A 17,138-nucleotide genomic window follows, 5' to 3' on the forward strand; every position below is an offset into this window, starting at 1 on the left:
ACCTTGGTTGAAAGCTAAGGAAGGAACATAAATTATTATTGGTAAAAACATCACCTGTAACAAGATTTATAATCAATAACTCCACTTGTTATATAATTTCCGTAGTACCTACTTCATCCAAAATGAATAATACTGATGCAATGGTTCTAATTATTCTATTAAATCTCATTTCAAGGTACTGAAAAGAAAAATAACGATCATATTATAATTATGAATTAATTAGAATATTGCAACTGAAATACTTTCAGGATTTACAACTTGGCAACGAAGCACATCACCTGCTTTCTATTTACATCAAAACTCAGATTATTCTCACTTGTGACGTCTTAACTCAGTTAAATACACGTTCCTTTTCAGTTTTACAAGTGAGACATAACTAACTATTTACCTGCAACTTGCACAAGCTTAAAATCTAGTTCTAGTCATCAAAATAAGCAAGTAAATACACAATACAAACAGTTATTGATATAAATAATCTTATTTCAGTTTAATTTCTTTCGCTGCGAGTAACACAAACGACAATGGTGGTTATTGAGAATATCTACTGACATTATGCGTTCCTTTTATTCCCTTATAATCTGAGTATGAGATACTCACATAACTGAGTGTCTCAGTTCACTTGAATGTAAATGGAAAGCAGCAATTCCAGTAGCTCCAAGTAAATGAATATTACCTTGATGTTCGTATTTGATTGACGAGTCTTTATCGTATACACCTCGTAAATATCACGATATCATATCATATAACTGTTGATGAGAGAGCCGTACATTTTACAAACATCAATATATTACTAAAAGGGAATGAAAGATTCTTACCTCGTAAGAAGAATTGACTTTCAACTTTAAAAATACCGGGAGGTAGACAGTTGCCACAACTAAACCACTTAGCCATATTGCTATAACTATAAACCAATACTGGGTACCGAATAAGTAAATTTCTGATGGTGTTCCCAAAATCGTTACACCCGACACATAACTGAAAGTGATTAAAACATACAGTTCCTAAAGTAATTAACAGCATTTTTTACCCACCCCTGTATAAAAATGGAAATAAAAGATACAATTATTTTGGAAAACAAGTTCTGACTGGCTATTTAAGGGCGAGGATTTCAAGTATAGTATTTTTCACAATCTAAAAAAGTGCCTTCACTACCACCCCCTATATAAAATTCGATAAGATTCAAAAGTCGTAAATTTATGGCTATTAATTGGGAAGACATTGTGCACTATTATCTTAAAATAGCTGTCATTAAAAAGAAATTTAAATTTTATAAAATTTATTTGATTTCAATTCAGTGTATGTTGTTTACATTATTGTATCATTGTTGGGATTGAAATTTTACTGAATCATACACAATATATTAATACACAAATAAAAGTCGAAACATCAATTTTTCTTTTAAAAAATCCAAAAAAAACTAATTTTGACCTAAAATCAAGAATATTTAGAAACATAAACATATCAAAAGGTCTAAGAAATATCTTACAAATCAAAAATTTTTACGAGTTAAAAACTATTTATATTTGCAAACATACATTTATATGAGTTGTCATTTCTTTCCACGTGTTGAATACAGTCTCTCCAATTTTTAGCGGTTACATTTTTAACTGCAATATTATCAACTGGATCAAATTATTATTTGAAGTAGGTGTATTATTGTGAGCACATAAAATTTTTCCCATATCTACTCGATCGGATTTAAAATTCTTTGTGACCTGCTTCCTGTGCAAGTTTGTCACAAATGTATTCCATCGAAACATTACGATCGAAAGATATTTCAAGAACCGCCAAGTCACACATTCACAACGCAGCTGTATGGCAGCGAATGTTGGATCATGAATATAAAAGAAAGACAAAATAAACAAATGGGAGAAAAAATAACTAAGAAAGATTTTCGCAGCAAAACGAGAACGCAGTGATCAAAGTACTGTTGGGTTATGTGGTCAGAGCAAAAAGACTGCGTTGGAATAGCTAGAATGAACGAAGAAAAACATCCTTATTAAGGCGAGAAGGAGTGAAAAGGAAAAGAGGGAAACAAATGGATAGAAGCATACAGAGATGATTTATAAATAGAGAACTAGCGTGAAATAGCCATCAACAAAAATTGATAGAGGAAAGCAGTACAGCAACTCCAAACCTTGTGCCTATAGGGCCTGTTGTTTCAAGAAAAATTGATAATTTTGTTACCTTTGCACGATTTTAAATTTTAAAGTGGTTAAATTAACAATGGGCAGCAATCGTTGACAACCAGTCGGCTGGATCATACACAAAGCCGAAAATATATGATGTACGAGGTCTGGGTCAATTAAATAACGAGATTGGTTACGAAAAAAGATTTTATTTTAAAAAATATTCTACATTCGAATGCTCCCCTTAAATATACTGCCCTTCCCTCGTCATACGCACCTTTCTATGCGTGTTTTCCATTGATCGAAACAGCACTGGAAGTCTTCTTTGGTGAGTGCCTTTAGGAGCTCTGCAGTTTTTTGCTTTACCGCTTCCATCGACTCAAACCGGGTCCCTTTCAAAGCAGACCTTTTTCTAACCTTTCAAGAAAATCTGAGCAGACGCGTTGATGCAAGAGCTTTTGGTCAGGAGTTTTTGACACCAACTTCACACAGACTTTTGTCATGTGTAATTTATGAACTAGAATTTTTCTATCCGTTTCTTTATCGGCAATCATCCGGATGCTCATTCGATGATCTGCACGCACAATTTGGTTGATTTTGGTCACTGTTTTCGGAGTTAAAACAGTCTCAGGGCGACCTGGTCATCTTCAAAGATGTCTCAGACCTCACTAAAGCGCTTCAAACCGCCACTGCACAAATACTATAATAGTAACGCATCTAGGGCGCCCTCTAGGCGCGCAGTCTTGTTATTTAATAGCCAGACCTCGTATAAGGTAAATAAGGTATATTTCAAGATGGCAATAGTCACAAATAATACTTACCTTGCTATTAAAGAGAGAGCTACAGGAAAGGGTTTTAGATTTTTATTCCCCGTTAAATATTCACTCAGCGTTTGACTAGGTTCAGTTTTGCAATACTTGCCTCTGCAACCGAAATAAAGACCTGTCAAAGCCGAGAGTAACAGCATGGAAGAAAATACTGCATAATCAACTACGTCGAAATGGTAAATATCTTTTACTAACCATTGCGATGAACTCATTTTTTCCCTGCAACAATAAAATGAAAATTATTTGGTGAGGCGTGGTGTTACGACTTCTAAATTTTATATGGAAGCTAAACCTGGCAACGCTGCGACCACGAGGGCCCAGAAGAGAGACAGCAAAAATCCAGCGCATTCAAGATACACACCACAAGAATAGCAGACGTAAAATTTATAAAAATTCGTTTAATGTATAACAATTCAATATCAATATATGAGATGCAAGGATAATATAAGTAATTAAAGTTGTTCGTTTACGAAATACAATAGTGTATCATTATTATTATAATAAAAGAAGAAAAGAACAAACACCGACACCTAAACACGTGGTTTAGACGGTTTTCATACCCCAACGTTGTCATTTTGTTATTCATTTGAGCAGAATTATCAAGAAAAAATAATAAAAAAACTCTATCCCGTCTGGTTTATTTATTAATTTAACCGAAATACATAATACAAAAAATTAAAATTGATCAGCTTTTGCTTTCTTTTTATACCTTCATGAATGAATTTCTTTTATAATGGACCCTAACATGTTTTCATTCCAAAAACCTTGATATCGTTGTTCGAAAACCTTGGTGAAAACGTTTCTCTTATTCGTCACTCATATTTCCTAAGTTTTCAGGAAAAAAACTCTGATTCACATGTTTACTCCCATCGTAAAAAAATTTTCCAATAAATCGGTAACAAGTTATTTGTAATTTTATTTCCCAAAAAATTTTCAACAACCATTTTGTATGACTTCCAAGCAGATTGTTCATTAACAAATAAAAGGCTCTCAAACTGAGAATCTTTCATAAATTTACGGATTTGTGGGCCAACAAATAAACCCTCTTTCAGTTTTCCCTCTGTATTGTATGGAAAGATGTTTTATAAATACCGGAAAGCATCGTGTTCAATGTTCATTTTACCCGGAATATAATGATGTTGTTTCGCTCTACTGTCCCACAAACAAAGGAAACAACAGTATTTTGTATAACCACCAGCACACCGATGACCTGGAGGTCGTCGCACATTTTCCATCGGTGTTCTTTACACTATATTTTATTAATTAAAATAAACATCGTTTCATATCCTGGGATATCAGTATAATAGCAATAGTCACCACTTTCGAAAAATTCTGAGTAAGCTTTGCTTCTATTTCTGAAAAACGTTACTTTTGTAGAGGGTAGTAATAAGTTCCATTGTTGTAAGCGGAAACCAAGAAGTGAGAATCACTGGGAATCGATTTGAATTCGACATCACTTTACTACGTTCTCTCCATGGCATTGGTGACTAAATAGAAGGTGAACGTTTCCTTCTGATGACCATTGGAGTAAGACGATTCTATATCTTTCGCAAAACACACGAAGCACCCACTTTTTATCCTGATTTACAACAGGAAATCCAAAATAGTATAGATATGCACTTTTTAATGAAAATACAATATGACTTTTCTTTTTTGAAAATATAAACTGTCCACAAACATAACAAAAACGATCAGAACATTTTTTACACTTTCTACTCGACATTTTAAATTAATCCGAAGTAAGACAGGTACTTAATTGTCGTTTGTAGCGATCGAATAAATAATAAACTGTCCTCACCACGTTTAGTGCAGTCATTGGAGGTTTTACCTCCGAATTTTTTTACTGTGAAGCGATTTGAATGAAATTTTGGACTTAGGCTCATATTACCCTTAACTTCAAAAGTAAAAATGATCTGAGCTCCGCCTATTAGTTTTAAGGGGTGTAAACAACCCCTTAATGGAAAAATTGACATTCAGCCATTTTATCGCTAGAAAACGTGTTTAATATTAAGAGGTAAAATTGTAAAGTGTTTTCTAACACAATTACCTCATAATAAAATCATTTTCAACCCCTTAAAAACGTTACAACCCTTGCAAATAACCCCTAAATTGAAAAAATCTTAAAAAATTACTTTGATATGACATAAAAAGATTTTAGTATAGAGTAAATAATATTTTATGTTCTCTATCTTAATTATCGAATTTTTAACTTCCTTTCGACTCTTAAAAACAACCCCTTGATAAAAAATCGCTGAACAAAAATTTCTTTTGGTGAAATGAAAAGGATTTAAATGTTGTTCCACATTCTCTAAAATGATTATCATATTCTCAAGCTTTTCAACCCTTAAAACTACCCTTAAATTAAAAAAGTAAATATATATGATCACACATTTAAAACCAATTTAATTATAGAGTAAGAAAACACCATTTATTGAATAAAATATAAACTTACAAATTGTCTAAAACTGTACTAGATTGAATTGAATAACTCCTTCAATTTTGATGCTATCACCACTTATAAAAAACCATTTTAAAGGTAATTAAAAGAGTTACAACTTTTTTCATTATAATATATAGTGAAAAACCTTTTATTTTAAAACGGTGAAGAGTCAAACGGCTCGAGAGAAACTGTGATTGCGCTACCGCGCGCTCTTTAAACAATCATATCTCCAGACAATTTTTGTGTGACAGAAAAAAAACCAAAATTTTTGTCAGAAAAAGACCTACATTTCTCATCAGTATACTTTTATACGTATCTGTCCACCTTTTTGGAGTTATTATGAAAAGAAGTTGGTTTTTTAAAAATTCGAAAAATTTTTTGTTTTAAAATCGTGATTTTTTTGAAAAATATGTGCCCTAGAGCAGCCAAACTGCTAGAATCCATCAAACTTTTTATATTAAAGTTAGTTCTAGACGGAATACGTTTAATTTTAATTATGGTGGAAATGGCACTTGTGAAACCCATTGATTTAAAAGAAAAAACAATTAGATGTTCCTCTTATTTGTATTACAGCTCACTCATTTTACGTGCAAAAGACTTTTAACAGTGCTCATTTTAAGGCTTATTTCAAGCACTACAAAACCGTATTTCATTAGAATTCTTAAAATGTATCTGCTCGCCGCTAGATGGCATTGAATACATCGATTAAATATCAGACAAAACAAACAACGGCTTTGATCTTTAATATCTCGCTTAATATTGCACTAAGAACACTTTATAAAAAACCGATTTGATCAGTTTGTTACCTGCTACAATTTTCTCATCATAAAATTATCGATAAAATGCATATTTTCGGAGATATTTGAAAAAAACCGATGAAAAACGTGAAAAAATTCCAAATTTTCAATATCCAATAATTTGAAAAGTATTGGTTTTTTTGAAAAACTTTAAAGAACATTTTTTTCTCAAAATTAAGCCTTCTATCGATATCCGAGGTTATTTTTATAAAAAAATTACACTACCCAGAAGGGGTAGTGTAATTTAACCTAACCACCCCCAGAGTGGGAGCGGAGTTCAGATCATTTTCACTTTTGAAGTTAAGGGTAAGATGAACCTAATTCCAAAATTTCATGCAAATCGGTTTACAGTAAAAAACTTCGGAGCAATAACGCTTCAATGACTACACTAGTTAGGTACTTGAAAAAACATTTGACTGCAGGAAGAAATTGTAATTTGATAAAAATTTTTTGCTAACACTTTTAAATTCAAAGATTTTTTACGACTTAATTCGTTATTTTTATTTGATTGACTCTAAAAGTAAAACTTTCGGTTCAATCAAGTTGGGTGACCCGAGAACAAGATCGATATAATAGGATAAGAATTTTCCACAGCTGCTTGAGCTTTAATACTTTCAAATGTGTGTGTAAAAAATAACCATGGGGAATGGTTTTTTTATATTCCGTCCAAATTGATTCGAAAATATTTCAAACAATCACAAAGACGCCCAAAATCACTACACCATTAGGTAGTACTAATAAACATAAAATTAAATACAACACAGAGCAAGAAAGACCACAATTGGAAATCTCATCCGACACAAATAGTAAATTTCCTTCTCGAGGTTGCGTGACGGCAGTTAGTACGTCCACATATATGTATATCATGTGTCTCAAATTGTTTTTTAAACGACGCCATCTGAAAGTTGTTCGTTCTGTATTCATTTACATACCGAAAGTTGCGTTTTGTGTGTTCCATGTAGTTAAAGTGACAGTTCCGTACTGCAAAACACTTTCGGGACGCTCTGGAGTAGACAACTTTAACTTCCTTAAATGTGACTATAGCCACTGCAATGTTGACAGTTGACAGTTTCACTTCGATGATTTTGCATAACCCTAACCATAACCAATCCAATAAATATTAAGGTACAATCAACATTACTTTTTGCAAATATTTAATAAATTAATATTGATATTGCAAATATCATTAAGTACATTACATTGTTCAAAAATGTTTATAATTCTCTATGATTTATTTTCTTTCCTCAGTATAATTGAAAAAGTTTTGGATCTTATGCGTCGTCTAAAAAATGTTTTTCAGACTCGTCCAACAAAGTAGCACTTTCAGTCCTTATGACTATGACGTTCTTTGAAACACCGTCATGTGCCATGTATAATTTACTGTTTAATATCTTCATCGTATTCTGTCGTGAAGAGTTTTGCCTTTCAGGAGCAATTACAAAAAGTAATAGTAAAAGTTCTTATCACTAATATTACTAACAATTTCGGTATTGCTTTATTAAATCCTTAGCGGACCGCCCATTTAAATAGAGACAAGAATAAATTGGTAATTAGGATAATGTATAATAATTTTATTTAAATAAACTACTCTGGCAATGTTCTACGAACTCAACCTACAAGATGACAATTTTCAAAACACCCTATATGACATAAGTGTAGTAGTGAGATATGAAACAAACACATTGGAATAAACGTTAAAGAAATGGAAAAATGTATCAACACAAAATAATAACCTCTAATTATTGATGAAGATACAATTAAAATTGATGTGGTAAAAAAGTTTATAATATTGACTTTTTGAGTAAGCTAGTTTAAATCACACGTACCTATGTAGTAAGTATGTGAAGAAACAAAAAGTAACCTCCAATTAACTAATTGCAAGCACTTTTTATGTGGAAACTTTAGAGACACGTTACATTTTATCAAAAATCAAAAACTACAATGCACATTAATCTGTAACATGTTGCAATGAAAACTAATATTAATTCACTATACATGAATTTGCTAAATGAATTGACCGGACTCTACTGATTTATAAAACCACTTAAAAGTTTAATTGGCAAAGTAGTCTCCATTGTATATTCACTTGTATTAATGACGTAGATATTTGAGAGATATGACCTCCATTTTAAATTTTGAGAAGTTGTAAATTTAGACGGAGGCTCTTAATTTGTTTCCAGAAATACGTATCGAAGTTCAAGTTCAAATAAATAGAACAGAGCCGTACTAGGTTATATTGATAGTAGCACCGTTTTGATTTCACGTAAAATTTTTAATTCACAATCTTGAGGTGTGCTTGAAATATGATATAATAGATAAATTATTCAATTATTAATGTATGAAAAAATAGAAAAAACCAAAAACATTCAACTGAACTTTAGTTGAATGTTTATGGAAGCATTTTTTTTAGTATATGCTACCATAACGGGAAATTACTTTCCGTAAAAAAATCTAATAGTTCACGACTATTATTTCGAGTTTACGACAATATTTTATTTATTACTCAAAGTATTATTATAGATATTAATTAATGTACCAATCTATTTTGACTACGTCGATTATGACTAAAATATTACAATAATAAAAGGGGTCAAATAGTTGAATGATAACCTTATGGTGAATTTGAATAAATAGCAACTTTTTCGGAATTTCACTGTTAGTAGTGCTATGCCTTGAAAACGTATACAACGGGAATAATAAATTTTCATTTTAAAAAGTCAGGTACCACAGTTTGGATAATTTTTAAAAAAAACAGGGTGAACTATTATGTCTTTAGTAACAGGCTCTATAACTGAAAACAAAAAACAAACCAATCTTTGTAGAACGGTTTTATTGAAATATTACGTTACCATCTGGTTACTGTATGAACTTTGTAATTTGTTGATTATAACATTAGTGAACAAATCGAAACATATGCAAACTATAATTACTTATTTGTTAATAAATAATTAAATTCTGTATTTATCAAAAGGCAATTTTAATTGGGTATCTGTAAACCTATAATTTTACATTTATATTGCAATGCAAATATTCGCAAGGTCATTTAGTTGTTATGGTATAGTGCTGCTTAGGAATACTTGTCTCCGAAAGTAAATTGTAAAGGTCAACTTCATTTATCTAAAACTACACTTATTCCTTTATATATATATATATATATATATATATATATATATATATATATTATATTATATTATTATTATTTGTTCATTAAGAACTGTTGTATTTCTCGTTTAAAAAAAATATTTTGTTTCATCTGAGACCGTACCTGTTCACTTATAAAATAGATACCATTCTTACCCACCATTAATTGACAGATGGCATCCCTAACGTCTAAATTTCACGTTTCTGTCAAATGTAGGTTTTAACAATATCTATAATAAAATTTAGCTATGTACACATTTAAGCTTTAAAAACATAATTAATACTTATTTTAGTGTAATGTGTTTTTAAGCGCTTACGTGCAAATTAGTTAACAGAAGATGGCGGAACCAGTCACATTTCAAGAACAACAAGAGGGTACATCTTCCACTACTGTCACTGTACTCGAGAATGACGAAAGAGAACAGGTACGTAAAAAGTAAAGTTTAATACGCATCGTGCTGTTAGAGAATAAGAATGTTCCTCCCTACTTATCGCATTTTGAGGCAATATAACAAACAAATAAATTCGTTTAGAAAAAAATCAGTAAGTAGTTCCAATGGAAGTGAATCACCTTTAGATGGGATTAGGATAATAGATTTAACCAGAATTATTGCCGGGCCCTTTTGTACTATGGTACTGAGTGATTTGGGTGCTGAAGTGATAAAAGTTGAACAGCCAAACCATGGAGACCCTTGCAGAAAATGGGGACCTTTTATCAACAACACTCACGAATCTTGTTATTTTATTTCTATTAATCGTAATAAAAAAAGTATGTGTGTTGACTTGAAGCATCCAGAAGGTAAAAATATTTTACTAGAATTGGCCAGAAAAAGTGATGTTTTAATAGAAAATTACGTTCCTGGTAAACTGGATGAATTGCATTTGGGTTATAAAGACTTTAAAAAAGTTGCTCCACATCTTATTTATTGTTCGGTTACTGGTTTTGGACCAAAAGGACCATATCGGGATAGACCAGGTTATGATGTTATTGCATCTTCTATGGGGGGTCTAATTCATTCAACTGGAGCTCTCGATGGGGAACCAGTTAAAGTTGGTGTTGCTATTACAGATATTACTACTGGTAGGTATTTTTCTACATTTTGTCTAATAATGTTACACAATTGTTTAGTTTTGGATCAACAATTGACATGTGAAGATTTTTCAGTAACAAATAATAGTTACATGTCATATTTTGCAAACTGGGAAACAAAATTATGAATACTACTCTGAGTTTATTCAACTTGAATTCAATAAATTATTTAAAACAAAATAGATAAAAAGGAAATTTTAAATAAATAATATATTATGAACTTATTATTATGTTTCAATTGCAATCATGAGTGATATAAAATATAACATAAATGTATTATACCTGTTATCTTGTTTGCTAGGACTAACCTTGCTTTATATATATATATATATATATATATATATATATATATATATATATACATCAAAACCACTTTTTATTCTAGTTTATATGATAATCATTTTCTATTTTCTTTATTACTTATTTAAATATCAATTAATTATCATGATTTGAATATGCAAAGTAGTAATTTTTTCCGTAACTATTATCCAATTAGTATAGCGATGAATTTGAAAAATTACCAGTTCCAAACACTATTTACATAATATTTTGGTTTTTGTGAAACACTACTACAAAAACTTCAATTGCGATTTCCTAACTGTGGGAATGTCTCACTGAATTGATTAAAATAATTATGTGACAGATAATTAGCAGACTTTCCCACCAACCTATGACAGCTGCAGTACCCAGTCAATGGTCCAAATTTGGTTATTTCCCCTGGTTTCTAAGTATAATGTGCATTTTTAAAAATTGTACACGGGACGAAAATAATATTGACGTCGAATTAAAGAGAAAAATATTGTTTAAGAAGAAAATGATTAACTCTATCTTGAAACTCGAAATATTTTCCACAATGTAAAATTGAAAAACGTCGACTGTCGATAGAGTTGCGACAGTACACACAGCAATACAGCAACTTCGTAGCGGTAGAGTCCATTGAGAAGTACAGACACAGATGCAGTAACAAAGAGGACAACGGGAACACAACCCAAGCTGCAGAAAAAATGTGTTGTATTCTGACTATAGGCAATGTTTCCAAATTTTGACATGTACTTTTTCTGTTCTGTATGAACTTACTCAATTTCGACTATTTACCAACCTGTATTCTGTTTTGAAATTTATTCTTATAATACTTTGTACCCAAGTCACACATGAAGGAGTTGTCTTCGGTTGTTGTTTCAGTTGTCTTTAGGATAAGACTTTATGTCTAGCCTGCCTTTTACTAATGGTTTCATGACTTAGACAAAAATAAAATAATAGATTAAGTAGATTTAACAAGTGAGTTTCAAACAGAGAAGTTATTACTTTAGGACTAGGGAAGTAAAATGACGAATCATCTTAGTTAAGCTCCTACTGATTTAGGATAAGTTAAATATACAGAACTTAAAAAAAATGTTAGTAATTTTTTTCTAATCCCCTAAATCCGTTTGTCATTATTTTTATTACTCAAAAGTTTGACATAATTCATTAATATTTTCGTGTGAATAAAATACTGCACTTTATTTTGAAATAATAAATTTAACTAAAGTCAAATATCAAAATATGTGTTTCTATAAAAACCTAGCTGAATTTCTTCTTCTAAATGCCAAACACTTTTTCAAACACCTAATTTTTCAAATATTTTCGGGGGGGATGTATGGATCCTTACTTTGCTAGAGGTATTCTATACCCCCAAACCTCACGTTAGAAGGCACCTTTATAGGTTTTAGCTGAGAGCCCCAAATGGCCCTAGTTCGCGCCTGGTAGGAAGCTATTGGGATTGGGCACTTATTATATTGTAAAAGGCTTTATTGGACATTTGATCCCAAAGTGAATGAGACATAATTTCATGCCTCATGCTCATGCTATCGTTTCAAATTTAGCAAAATATGATAATTTTCGTAACTTTACCTATATACCAAAGAAACATACTTACATATATATATTTCCTTTGTCATGATTGATTGCCAATCTACCAGGTTCTAGTATTGGAATCATCACTTTTTTTAAACTGTCTCTCGATAAAAAAAACAATGTATACTGGATAACCTTTGATTTAAATCTTTGGTTTATCATTGTTAATCCATTTACTACATAATTGTTTGTTTTATTTAAACTAAAATCTAACATATTTAAGGTGAAAAAATATTTAAATTTTTCTTCTATTATAGTATTTGAAAATGAAAACCTCGACCAGCTCTCTAATTATTTCAAATGTTGACCCATTGACCTATATTATTTTTATTTTGAAAATTATTAGTTAATGCAAGTTATGAATCAAATTCAGGTCTGTACGCTCATGGGGCCATCATGGCAGCACTTTTCAAAAGAACAAGAACTGGACGGGGACAAAAAATAGACTGCAATCTTCTTTCGACTCAACTAGCAACACTGATAAATTTGGGATCGAATTATTTAAATGTAGGCAAGGAATCTAAGAGATGGGGTACAGCCCATGAAAGTATAGTGCCTTACGAATCATTTCCGACTAAAGATGGATATTTTACAGTAGGTGCTGGCTCTGACGCTCAATTTAGAGATTTTTGCAAAAGAATAAATCATCCAGAATTATCTCAAAATTCAAAGTATTCAACTAATGAACTAAGAGTGAGACATAGACAAGAATTAGAACCGCTGTTGAGGTCCATTATGAAAATGAAATCCAACGAAGAATGGAACAAAATATTTTTAGGGGCATCTTTTCCATATGGACCAGTGAATACATTAAAAGCTGTTTTTGAAGATGAACATATCAAAGCAATAAACTTGGTAAAAACACTGGATCATCCTGTAGCGGGTAAAATTAAAGTTGTTGGCCCACCAGTTACATACAATGAAGGGGGAAATTATGTTAAAAGTCCACCACCAGTATTAGGACAACACACTAATGAAATCCTGACTAACCTACTGAATTTAGACGAGGATCACATTGAGGATTTAAGGAAAAGAAATATCGTTCAATAGCAGTGATAAAAAATATATTTTATAAATAATCTTGTAGCCAAATATTTTATAATAAATTGATTGTTTTTGCATTTATATTTTTCTTTACCTTGAAGTTTTTCTATAAATTTGACAGGTATATGTATTTGAAAACATTGACGTAAACTATATGGTGTCCATTTAAAATGTTTGTCTAATGTGTGTGTGTGTTTAATGTCTCTAATACAATGATTAAGTAACTATTTTTTTAATGAAATTGAAACATTCTTTAAGATTGGAAACTGGCCCAAATAGTTACATAAATATATTTCCTTCATAGCTCTGTCTTTTATGGTTTCTTCAATCCCTTCCTTCCAGGTACTTGAGGGTCTTCCTCGTCTTCTATTTTGCAGTTGATATTTTCAATGCTTCTTATCAAGTAGTCCATTTTCACAGCCTCTTTCTCCTGTCTATCCGTCAGTTGCCAGCACACGCATCTATACTTTAAAATGTTTTTTCTTTTATGTATGTTTTAGATCACGATAGTCAAGTCTCTCATTATTTTCATTCTATTTTGTAGTTTCCCTGATGATGAGAAGTACACTTCCCGAAAGCTAGGAATTATAGTAACAGCAAACATTTTTTCGTGTTTTTTAGTACAGAAATTTTATTTGATCCCTATGGGAAAAATATTACTTTAAGATCCAGTAATTTACTTTGCTCTTCCTTACAAATATTATTTGGATTCAGTTTACACGAGTATATTCAAATTTGAAATTGGCAACGAAATATGTCACTTTTTTGCTAGTAGTTTTCCAATAGTAAGTAAAATATTTTTTTTAAAACTTCTGAAACAGCAATAAAAATCTTATGCAAAATTTTAACCTTCCTATGTCAAATAGATGAAATTTATACAATAGATAACAAACTATTTACATAAGGTGATTAAATGTAATAGTAACATTTAAATTACAAAGGAGATTTGTAATAACGTGTGGAGCTTTCAATTTATATTATATTACACATTATACAGTTTGTCTTCTAGATGGTAAATATTAATTTCAAGAAACAGTTATTATTCATATATGGCCCAAAATATATCAAATTATTTCAGTATTTAGGAGTTGAACTAGAAGCCTATGGCAATGGATTCATAAATAAGATAGCAGTGCCAAGAAAAACCAAAATGGGAGTATTTCTAACTATATTTAGGCCCATATTAACTTATATCTAGGTGCTAAATCAGCAGAAAAAAGTGAAATTAGAAATGATAGTATTAGAGAAGAGCTGCAAATAATACCAGTCACCGAATTCATTGAAAGAAGGCAGTTGAGCTGGTAGGGACATTTACAGAGTGTGGTCAATTAAAGACAAGTAAAAAAAGTTTGGCAAGCCAAATGACAACAATAAAGAAACAGAAGAAGGCCAAAAGAAACATGAGATAACGTGATAAGAAAAGGACGAAAAATACAACTGAGAAAATTAAACACCAAAGTGTACTAACTTTAATATATTCCGAGCTTTCGAATACTTATGTATTCATAAAAATATATATAGAAGTATAACAAAAATGTCAAATTACTTATATTATTAAGTTAATAATTGCGTGTTAAATTTTTTAATTCAAATTCAATATACAAACTGACTATTAATAGAAATATTAATATGAATCACCTTTTTATCTGGAATTTTTGGAACCATTGCGCGTTTGCGTTTGAATAACCGAGTTAAAAAGTTTATCCTTAGTTTCCAAAGTACTGAACACACTGTTTACACTACCACTACAGCAACACTCAAGATTACACTGTGTGACGCGCGTTTCGATAACCAGGTAAACTGACAGTCTCTGAAGACGATAACTTGGTCATTGAAACGCGCGTCAGACAGTGTAATCGTGAGTGTTGGTGTGTTCAGTATGAATATCACCAACGATTCCAGAAATTCCAACTTAGTGGTCTCCAAAGTAGATGAATTGGTTAACGAAACTAGATAGATTTACGAAGCTACTGAAAAGGCTTCAACTATGAGATGTAGCTTTAGAGCAATTTGTTAGAATATGAAAATAATTCGAATTCAATGTATTGACAAATATTTTTGTTGCAGGAAATACCTAGGGTAAGACTTAAATTAAGAAAACCGAGGACTGATAGAAAAGTTCAGTGGAGCACAGAAACTGTTGATAATGAAAATATGAATAAAAAGAAATCAAAATGTAAGTAAATAATTTTCAAAAATGATACAAATAAATTATATCTGAGAGTAATACACTAATAGCAAAGAAATGAAACAAAAATTTGAAAAGAATGTTTGTTATAAAGTCCATTCTTAAAATTGTAAAAAGATATATAAAATACTTGCTTATTACATTTAAATTGAACTAGGTTTTAATGTTTTTCCCATTGGCGTAATGTGCTTTAATATAGATTTCAGCTATGTTGAATCGATTCCAATAAATATATCTTCCCAAACATGCTTGATAGTGACAGTGATAGTGAAAAAATATAAATACAAGGGGGTGGGAGATCATTGAAAATCCAAATAGCGTATAGATTTGAAAATTATGTGTGGGAATATTGAATGCAAAAATCCTAAAATAAAGAAAAAAAAGTTCATAAAACCAGGTATAGGTGTTTATGTATAGAATTGATAATAAAATCCAAAAATGTATTAAGGTTATGAAGTAGGTAGTTTAATTCTCTCCGATCATTAACGTTATAAGGAGAGACCTCCAAAACTCTAAGTGAAATAAAATAATCTTCCAATTGATAATGTATTTAGTTTTTTCCCCTAAATGCACTGTTACCTTATCCGCAATCCCAACATTATGTATATTGTTATTTGAGTGATTAAATTTTTTACAAAAGTATTTCTTATGCTATTTAACCTCGACAATACGAAATATTCTATTTCGGTATTATCCTATTATGCATGTTATTGCAGGTTGTTGTATATACGACAAGCCAAAAAAATTTGGAGAAAGCAGTTCTGATGAAAACTCGGATGATGACGAATGTGACCATTGCCATGGACATGTAGAAAGGAAAAAGAAGAAACAAGTGCCAACGACTGGCGATAGTATCGACAGCGGCGGGGGAACGGTTCCTGGAGATACTGAACTTAGTCAATAACTTCATGGTAAATATTTATCTCAATAGGGTGATAATATATTTCAAAAAATACATTATTTTTTTTGTGATGAATCGTTATGGTAAAAAACAGTTTAAAATAACAAGTAGATATAGATCTATTTTGGTCTTTATCATAATATGTCAAGTCAAAGACCGAAATCATCACAAAACACATATAAAAAGGTCCAAGAAGTAGAAAATGAAAATTATTAGCGACATAGTTACTATCTGTAGTTTATTTTTTATAAATGTTGATATTTTAGTTTCAGAGTTAACACCTATAAGGACATATCTCATGTCTGGCACACCCGATAAATGTGAAATGACCCAGAGACATGTTTGTCAGAACTTATCCATATATATTTAGAAGATATAATAACCTATCAACTACATTTATCCATTACTTTTGATGATTCAACTTTATTCCTGAAATTTATAATTTTTACTTGAAATGTTGAATGTTTACACATACAAGTTTAAAAACAATGGGTTGAAAGTACATGTGATCATATATTTATTGTTAAATATATATAATATATTAATATGTAATAAATTAAAGTACATTAAGCAATGATAATTTGAAAACAAAACCAAATTTGTTTTTATTTTCTTGCTTTGATATTTTCATATATTGCAATACTAATTTAAAAAACCCCAAGGTGAATACTTTTGAGAAAATCTATTT

General features: G+C 30.8%; 3 protein-coding genes across 4 annotated transcripts in view; 2 read left to right on the plus strand and 1 right to left on the minus strand.

Annotated features, from left to right (window-relative positions):
* The window catches only part of LOC130450361 (sodium-coupled monocarboxylate transporter 1-like), a 22,269-nt gene extending 12,445 nt beyond the window's left edge, over positions 1 to 9,824 (minus strand). The window contains exons 1-5 of one of the 2 annotated variants that reach the window (XM_056788715.1): positions 9,652 to 9,824; positions 2,951 to 3,175; positions 816 to 975; positions 113 to 178; positions 3 to 54 (exon numbers count right to left, since the gene is read on the minus strand). In XM_056788715.1, coding sequence (XP_056644693.1) covers positions 3 to 54; positions 113 to 178; positions 816 to 975; positions 2,951 to 3,168 — 496 coding nt within the window. In that variant the 5' untranslated portion in view covers positions 3,169 to 3,175; positions 9,652 to 9,824. Of the gene's footprint in view, positions 1 to 2; positions 55 to 112; positions 179 to 815; positions 976 to 2,950; positions 3,176 to 8,019; positions 8,341 to 9,651 lie in introns of those variants that run through there. The other variant, XM_056788714.1, reaches the window with a different exon arrangement.
* On the plus strand, positions 8,854 to 17,043 carry LOC130450364 (E3 ubiquitin-protein ligase PPP1R11-like). Its single transcript, XM_056788719.1, has 5 exons — positions 8,854 to 8,914; positions 9,645 to 9,759; positions 15,429 to 15,537; positions 16,266 to 16,460; positions 16,717 to 17,043. The coding sequence occupies exons 2-4, from the start codon at positions 9,673 to 9,675 to the stop codon at positions 16,451 to 16,453; spliced, it is 384 nt and encodes a 127-aa protein (XP_056644697.1). The 5' UTR covers positions 8,854 to 8,914; positions 9,645 to 9,672; the 3' UTR covers positions 16,454 to 16,460; positions 16,717 to 17,043.
* On the plus strand, positions 9,359 to 13,438 carry LOC130450362 (succinate--hydroxymethylglutarate CoA-transferase). Its single transcript, XM_056788717.1, has 3 exons — positions 9,359 to 9,547; positions 9,628 to 10,415; positions 12,691 to 13,438. The coding sequence occupies exons 2-3, from the start codon at positions 9,809 to 9,811 to the stop codon at positions 13,365 to 13,367; spliced, it is 1,284 nt and encodes a 427-aa protein (XP_056644695.1). The 5' UTR covers positions 9,359 to 9,547; positions 9,628 to 9,808; the 3' UTR covers positions 13,368 to 13,438.
* Positions 17,044 to 17,138: the final 95 nt, after the last annotated feature.

The sequence above is a fragment of the Diorhabda sublineata genome, chromosome 11 (assembly GCF_026230105.1).
Source record: "Diorhabda sublineata isolate icDioSubl1.1 chromosome 11, icDioSubl1.1, whole genome shotgun sequence".
Lineage (NCBI taxonomy): Eukaryota > Metazoa > Arthropoda > Insecta > Coleoptera > Chrysomelidae > Diorhabda > Diorhabda sublineata.